This window comes from Leptosomus discolor, chromosome 1 (genome assembly GCF_034619465.1).
Source record: "Leptosomus discolor isolate bLepDis1 chromosome 1, bLepDis1.hap2, whole genome shotgun sequence".
Lineage (NCBI taxonomy): Eukaryota > Metazoa > Chordata > Aves > Leptosomiformes > Leptosomidae > Leptosomus > Leptosomus discolor.
The window spans coordinates 12337223-12345961 of record NC_141391.1 but is presented as its reverse complement, the minus strand read 5'-3'; the positions used below and the strand labels follow the sequence as shown (position 1 = coordinate 12345961).

Sequence of the window (8739 nt, the reverse complement as noted above, 5' to 3'; positions counted from 1 at the left end):
GCTGTTTCCCAGCCCCAAATCCTTGCACCCTCACTTCCTTCTCCTTTCTCCAGGCCCCAGAAAACCCTCCTTAACTAAAATCTTTCCCTGATCACCACCTCCTCCCTGGCAGGGATGGGTTTCTGCAGAGCTCACTGTCAGTGCGCAGGTCTCAGTGTTATCACACCAGAAAGAAATAACCTCATACCACATTTAGCGTGCATCTCCCAGAGGAAGCATCTTGACATCTGGAAATCACAGAAACTTTGTGGCCTGCACCGATAAAACCCGAACACTTTACAACAGACAGAACTTGAGTTACAATGATGCTGGCCCCCAGCGACGTTACCTCAGCCCTCCCTGCTACTCCCCAGTTGGTTCATGATTATTAATGTCACCATAATAAATACCAGAACAAAACTGACAGCATTTGGCCACGTATCTTAAAGCATTGCCCCACTCCTCCTTCACTCCATGTCTTTGCAGCCTTGGTTTCCACCCCTATCAGTCATCAGAGGAGCCTTTAGGGACAAACCGTTTGACCATGTGACAAGCCAGGTAATAAAAGCCATGCAGAAGTGCAGCTGTGGCATCGATGACCAGCGAGAAGACTCCCCTGATCCCAGTGGTCATGTCTTTGAGGATGGCAGGAATGGCACAGACGGTGTGGTAAGGGAAAGCAGCGAGGTAAAGGACAAACGTCACGGGGATGCGCAGGATCATGCAGGTGATGGACAGCACGTCTTGAACAATTTGCAGGAAGCCCAGCAAGATGTTGACAACGACCCTCCCCACATCATAAGGGATGCTGATGAGCACCATGCTGATGGCTTTAAGGTAGGACACCACCCCGTTCCACAGGCTGTAGACTCTGTTCAGAACTGTACCACCAACCCACTTGATAACAAGCCACAGAAAATAAAACACGAATTTCACCAGCTCCACAAACACATAGATGAGGAGTTCCAGAAGTTTGATGAAAGGGGTAGCAATGATGCCAGCCACTTTTCTCACTAAGCCGCTGTCTTTGGCCTCCTGGTTGTCACTTGTTCCCACTTGCTCTCCAGAGCGAATCTGACTGACAGCTTGCAGTATTGCTTCTGTTTTCTCCTGCCTTTGGTTGTCTCCTCCACAGTTGCCCTCGAACAAGTTAACTCCTGCTAAAAGCTGCTTCTCCAGCTCTCCCACCGTGAGGTCTGCCAAGCTGTTTTCATCATTCATCTGTTTCACTAGTCCCAGGGACCATCCCTCCGGAGCATCACAGCAGGCTGCCAGCCAGAGGGTCTCTGGCACTGACAACTTGCCTTTAACTCGGACACTGGAAGGAATCGCGCCTGCAAGGAGATACAGATGATCCTTCGTGGGGCAGTGAGGGACCAGAGCTTGCTCCACTACCTTCCCAATGTCCCTGTGCCAGCTTTGGCTCAGAGATGGGCTCAGAGGGACAGCATTCGTAAGCGTGTACGTGGCCACCTGGAAATCTGCCTCATTAAGCAAGCTGGGATTGAGTAGCCCTCTCTCGTAACCGGAGCCCACGTAGTCTGAGGTCAGGGCTTGATTTGCACCAAGGTTGGCCACAGTGCCGACGATATCAGCTTCATGCACCATCTCGTGCAGGTCATTTTCTGGATCATCTATCTGAAATAGTAAAGAGAAGAGTTACTGGATGCAAATTGCCTTTCTATTATGACTGCAACCACCCGCTGTGCCTCAGACCACATCCTGCGCTCCCTCCTTATTTTTCTTGCAGCGCTTCAGATGAGTGTATGCTCTGCTTAGCTGCCCTGCCAAGCACATCGGTTTAGGCTGCAAGGGATGCTTGCAGCTCTCCAGTCTGGTCTGCAGCACAACACAGCCTCCAGAATCTCACCAGCCACCCTGCACCAAGCCTCTACCTTGTGCTTTTTTTTCTAGAAGAGATTTTTTAAGACCAATAGATGACTACATTTAGGCCCATGTTCTCACCTCCTATGGGCATGGTACCTCCAGTTCATTTAAGCACCCACCACAGGCCTTAATTCAGTCCCTCTGAACCATCAAAACTAAGCCACGAAGAAAAAAACCCTATGGTATATAAGATGCCTAAAGAAGGCATTTACCTTTCACCACTGATTAGGTAAGAAGCCAAGAATGAACTTCCCTGCCTTGAACACGGGCATGGGAGTGAGCTCCTAGGGCTCTTTCAGGGCTTGTCATCAGTAGTTGGAACCTCATGTCATTAATGATCTGAACCTCATCCTTAACAACCACAGAGCTCCTGGCATAACATGGGTGAGGATGCCATCACCGCAGATCCTCCAGGAAATGACAGAATCATGGAATGGTTTGGGGTGGAAGGGACCTTAAAGATCATATAGGTCCAACCCCCCTGCCACAGGCAGGGACACCTTCCACCAGACCAGGTTGCTCCAAGCCCCATCCAGCCTGGCCTTGAGCACTGCCAGGGAGGGGGCAGCCACAGCTTCTTTGGGAAACCTGTGCCAGTGTCTCACCACCATCACAGGAAAGAATTTCTTCCTAATCTCTAATCTAAATCTCCCCTCTTTCAGTTTGAAACCGTTCCCCCTCGCCCTATCACTACCCTCCCTGATAAAGAGTCCCCACCTTTCCTGCAGGCCCCCTTTAAGTACTGGAAGGCCACTATGAGGTCTCCCCGGATCCTTCTCTTCTCCAGGCTGAACAACCCCAACTCTCTCAGCATATGCTCGTAGGGGAGGTGCTCCAGCCCCCTGAGCATCTTCATGGCCCTCCTCTGGACCCACTTGAGCAGGTCCATGTCTTTCTTATGCTGGGGGCTCCAGAGCTGGACACAGCACTGCAGGTGGGGTCTCACCAGGGCAGAGCAGAGGGGCAGAATCACCTCTCTTGACCTGCTGGCCACACTTCTGTTGATGCAGCCCAGGATGTGATTGGCTTTCTGGGCTGTGAGTGCACATTGCCGGCTCATATTCAGTTTTTCATCCACCAGCACCCCCAAGATTGCCTCAACCCAGGTGCAGGACCTTGTACTTGGCCTTGGTGAACTTCATGGGGTTTGCACGGGTCCACCTCTCTAGCCTGCCAAGGTCCCTCTGGATGGCATCCCTTCACTCCAGTGTGTCGACTGCACCATACAGCTTGGTGTCGTCGGCAAACTTGCTGAGGGTACACTCAGTCCCACTGTCCATGTCACCAACAAAGGTGTTAAACAGCACCAGTCCCAATACTGACCCCTGAGGAACACCACTTGCCACCCGTCTCCACTCAGACATCAAGCTGTTGACCGCCACTCTTTGAGTGTGACCATCCAGCCAATTCCTGATCCACTGAGTGGTCCATCCATCAAATCCATGTCTCTCCAATTTAGAGATTTAGAGCCTAGGATATCATGCAGGACAGCGTTGAATGCTTTGCACAAGCCCAGGTGCTACCTGCCCACATCTGCCATTCCCTGTGCTGCAGAGTCAGAGGCAGCAATTGCTGCAGCAGGAATTCGTCCTGGAGTCATGCACAGAGCCATGCACAGGGAGGTGACAAGCAGTGGGAGCAGCAGCACTAAATGTCAGGGTGTGCTCAGGTCTTTCTTGGGTGGTCGCAGCTCTGTCTGCTCCTTAGTCACTCCTACTGACATTGCCTGCAGCGGCTCCGGGGGCTGTGTGCCAGATTGTCATTCTATTCCCCAAATTAGAGGGTGAGAGTGTTGGTAGAAGCTTGGGGGCGGCAGACCGTCTCTGGCAGTCGCTGCCTCCTGTAGTCTCTGTTTCAGAGGCTGTGGCCCTCAGCTGGCCCAATTAAACCTTCTGTCTTTGCTCCTGGCCTATAGACTGTTTACTGCACCATATAATTATGTAGTTTTATACCTTGAATCACCTCCGAGTCATCCTTCCCCATCCCCTGGCCATCCTGCAATGCACTTGGACAGATGTCCACTTAGGTCCTTGCAACCTCACCCAGAGTTTGCATCCTCTTAGGGCCGTGTCACCTCCTCGCAGCTCTGCAACACCTTTTGCTGAGAGCCAGGGTGAGAGGGCCAGCACCAGCGAGTGTCAGCAGCTATCCATCACCCTTGCCATAGGAACTGAGCTCTGGCTGGCTTCCTGCATCAGCCAAGCCCCTGAGGGAGCTCAGGGCTCCCTCTGCACCAAGGCTGGTCACAGTGACAATGCTGGCCATTGCAAAGGGCTGCATTAACCCCATCTCCTGCTAAGGAAGTTTCTTGAACTTCATTTTGAAGCATCTGATGCTTATTGCTTCAGGACTGGAAGGATCATAGAACCATAAAATCATGGAATGGTTTGGGTTGGGAGGGAGCTTACAGATCACCTAGTTCCAACCCCCTTGCCAAGGGGAGGGACACCTTCCACCAGACCCAGTTGCTCAAAGCCCCATCCAGCCTGGCCTTGAACACTGCCAGGGAGGGGGCAGCCACAGCTTCTCTGGGCAACCTGTGCCAGTGTCTCACCACCCTCACAGTGAAGAACTTCCTAATGTCTAATCTAAGTCTACCATCTTTCAGTTTGAAACCATTACCCCTCGTCCTGTCACTACAGTGAGTCCTATAAGCTGATGCACAAGTTGTAGCTTTTCCTAAATATACCACTTAAAAAAGACTTACCGTGTGCTGCTGCTGCCTTATTCTGCTCCTCTTGCTCAGACATCCCAAACTCACAGGCTGCAGTTGGCTGATGAGGCCAGACACTTCGCATTCCACAACATCACTGTCCTTTCCTGCCCCCACAACTCATTCTCCCTGTTCTGATGAGATGACAGTGTCGTGCCATGGGCCAAGGGATGCACCCGGTGTGTTTAACCCCGCAGTACAGGCGAGGGGGGAGCAGGTACAGGTGCGAGGCTGTGCCTCGGAGCTGCCCTCCATGCTGTGGCCCTTTTGAGCCTGGCACCCTCGCAGAGACACTCATCCCCTCTTGCTCCCATGGCAGTGCTTCTCTACCAGAAAGACACATAGACCCAAGACAGGTCAGCTCTGCCTCCTGGCAGAGATTCTCAGCGTACGTGAAGCAGACGGTATAAACTTAATTTTCTCTCCTTATAAGCTGATGCCTGCAAACCCTGAGGTGCCTATCAGGAAAATATGTCTCCAGTTACCTGTTCAGCTACAGGCTTTTGCACATACCATTGGGATTGTTTGGGTGCAATTAAAAAAGGACACGATAAAAATGTGGCCATGTGCTGTTCATGCGTAAGGCTCTGACATCACCGAGTTGTGCTTATAATAACTCATATTATGGTTTGTAATAACTCATGCATAACTGAGGTTTTCATGCCTCCTCCAGCTCAGCCCCAAAGGCAAGCTGTCTCCAGCACTGCATCTAATCTGCATTGCAAGCTACCTTTCCTCACTGCTTCAAAAAGCTTTTGTTTTGTGTCACTGCCAAAGCGTATCTGCATTCACGGAGTCAACCATGAAGCCACCTGTTCAAATAACCTGGAATAACTAAGGGCAAGATGAAAGCAGACAGGTAAACACCTCATTCATGGGATGGGGATTTAAAAATAAATTAAGCATCTGAACACCTGTATGGATGTGAGCACCTAACAATATTGACGTGTTTCACAAAGTGGGGGCTGCAGTTTCACAGAAGGGGCAGAGGGGGATTAAAATTATGGCAACACACAGCTATTAGAGCAGGCAGCTTCCATCAGTTTGGTCATTTAACAGGGTAGGACACTATTAGCTCCCACTCTTCCCCACCCTAATACCATTCCAGGCAAACTTCAACATCCCACTCCCCTCACTCTTTCCTCAGGCATGCTTATGCCTTTGATTGCAGTGGAGATACTTCATCCACCTTTAGTTACAGGTCCCAGGGAGGAGGCACAGTGCTTCTTATGCCAAAGTTTCTGTTGTAGGATGTTCCCATGTGTGGCTCTAGAAGTACCTGTTTCTCTTGACTGTCCATCAAGATAGATGGCAAGAACAGCTCAGAGGTAGCTATAGCTAGGCAATCCAAATCCCACCTCGTTCATCAGGCTGGTGGTAGTCATCAACCAAATGAAAATACAAGGTGATTCATCCAGCGCCTCATACGTTAGGACAGAAAAAGCGACTCCAGAGTTTTCCATCTCTCTCTAAGATATGGAAGGAGTCAAATCCATAGATCTTCAGACAATCAAAATGAGATGAGGTGAAAGCCACCTAAGTGACTTGCTCTCAACCCCTAGGAAATCTGTGGCAGAGCAGGTTTTCAGACCTGAGCCTGGGGGAGTCCCACCAGTACCCTGCTCATCAGCCTACCCTTCCTGCTCTCTAATTTTTCACTAATTGCTGAATTAACTCACTGTTTCCAGCTGCCAATCAGCAGTGGGTGGCCCTGACATTCCTCACACTTCTCACCCAATTACTGCCTCTGTGCTGCATTTGGCATTTGTTTCTCAGGCAGACATTCCTGAGGAGGTTGGCATGCAAGGAGTGAGACAATGCCCTCACCACTTACATCATTACCCAAAAAAAAGAATGTGACAACCCTGAGGCCCTCACCAGAGTGCAGAGAGCATTTTCAAAGTGATTTCTTTCTGCTTGTTGTGTCTCTGCATCTCCATGTGCATGCACACAGGTGTAAGCACATGCCACTGTGCAGCTGAGCCGGCTTATACCCGGCCATCCCAGTCCTGGCAAGATATTACCCAAAAAATAGGCAATATAACCTCATGGGGCTATGCTGCAGAGCAGGTGTTGGTAAGGGTTCCCTTCAGCAGCCATCTGACCTTTCCTAACCATCTGACCTAGCCTTGATAGGAACACACAAAATGGTCTTGGGTTCTGGAGTGCTGGCAGGGATGATGATAAGGTGAGGGGTGAAGAGGGATGGAGCACAGAGGGCAGGAGAGCCAGCTGGAGGGAGGTGCTGGAGAACAGAAGCTGCTCTGGAGGGTCTGCCTGCTGCTCCATGGCAGGAACAGCTTTCAAGCCTGCCTGGGCAGGTCTGATGAGTCAGACCATGAGGAGCAGGAGGAGATATGGTGGTTAGAGGTGATGAAGGGCATCAGCGGCTGAGGCAAATGGAAAAGAATCTCATCTCTGCCACTTTGCCTCGCTGCCTCCATGGCACTGACAGCAGATGTTCACTCGCCTAAGTCCTCTCTGTGCTTTAACAACTCATCACCCTTCCTCCACTCCACAACGGCAGTCTGCAAAAAGCTTCCCTCAGTTTTAAAAGGGCAAGTAGGCACCTCCCACAGCTACCTGTGAAGTGGAAGGAGAGCAGATCAAAAGGCCCTTGGGAACTCCTGCAACTCAAAACCCAGCCCAGAGAGCAGGGAGACAGTCCAAGGTGAAGACAGGGACTTAGGATCTCCTGGCTTCACTGCCTGTGACCTCGTGGCCTTAGTCTTGCATTACCCCACACAAGGAACACGAGCATGGCTGACACTCCCTTAGGAGAGGGGTGAGCTTTGACTCTGGCTACGTCCAGCACCTGGGGGCCCTGCTCCCAACACGCTGCTCTGATACTGCAGCCACTCTTGCCCTGACAAAGCACGCTTGCATGCTGCCAATCTTTCCTGAGCTCAGTGGATGGGGGTAGCTTGATGTTTCCTACAAAATTCCCCATGATCACTGCTGAAAAACCTGAGACATGGCAAAAAAAAAAAAAACAAAAAAAAGAGGAGGTAAAGTGTATGTGTTCTCTTAGGGCACCAGAAAATTTTAAGGATTTCCTTTAAATTTAACAGCCTGAAGGATTTGCTTAAACATGCCAAACGTCAGGGGAAACAAAAACCACTGAGGCTGGGGAAATTAATTTTATCCTGCACACTTCTGATCCAGCTGAAGCCTGCATGCTCCAGGACACAGCAACTCATTTCCCTACCGGAGTCTGCAACACAGGGACTTAACAAAAAGCTGCAGCATCAATCTGGTGAACCGCAAATGGATGTTTTATTCCTGGGCAGCGAAGCTAAAGAGCTCTTATCAACACTGTGATCACACTGGCAACAGAACAAACTTCAACTTGACATTGTGATGTTTAACCCTGCTGCCCACCAGCAGCGCTCCCTGCCCGTGATAGCTGGCCAGGTGGGACAGACGCATCAGCTGGTGTCAAAGATTTCCTCTCCCCTCTCAGCTTTCATTAAAAGCCCCGTCGGACAAGGAACTATTTGCTGGCTCAGTTCCAAGCACAAAAATAAATTCTGCTTGTCTTTAATATCGAAAGAAGTTCAACAAGCAGAGCTCCTGCCTGCTTTGCAAAATCCGATCCCCAGCTTCACCCCAGAGGAAATATTCTCTAGGAATATTTGCTTTACAGTGAAGGAAACGCTGACTTACCTGCGGTTCCACCAGCCAGTTCTCCTCCTTGTTTTGGGCTGGCTTTGTATACTTAAAAGCTGAATAAAGAGGGATTTTGTCCTTAGTGCTGTAGAGAGTTGCAAAGCGTGGCTCTTTGTTGTACTTCTGACAGATTTTCACATGGAACGGCTCCGTAAATCCTTCGGGTGGGACTTGTCCAGGGAAGAACATGTTACACTCGGCAAAACCAGTTTCATCTTTTCCAACAACTCTGCCCTGGGAAAAGCCTGGGAAAACCGAGACGCAAAGCAAAAACACAATTGACATCTTCATGGTCCACTCCCTGGAGCTGAGGGAAGCCCCGTCTGCCTCCGCTGGGTACGGCAAAGGACCTGTCCTCTGAGTCCATGCAGCAGGGAAGCCAGAAAGCGTCTGGAATTTGGGTGTAGCAAGCGAGGGAAATGAAACACGAAACCACAGCCGATCCCTTCGGGGAGCCAGTGCTTTCTGCAGGCAGCGCGTTGTGAAACCGA

The 8739-nt window shown here is 50.5% G+C and overlaps 1 protein-coding gene across 1 annotated transcript; it reads right to left on the bottom strand.

The window, feature by feature from the left end:
* Nucleotides 1-450: 450 nt before the first annotated feature.
* ENDOD1 (endonuclease domain containing 1) lies at nucleotides 451-8539 on the bottom strand. The gene is made up of 2 exons (XM_086481733.1): nucleotides 8246-8539; nucleotides 451-1617 (listed from the first exon to the last, which is right to left on the bottom strand). The coding sequence occupies exons 1-2, from the start codon at nucleotides 8537-8539 to the stop codon at nucleotides 484-486; spliced, it is 1428 nt and encodes a 475-aa protein (XP_086337859.1). The 3' UTR covers nucleotides 451-483.
* Nucleotides 8540-8739: the final 200 nt, after the last annotated feature.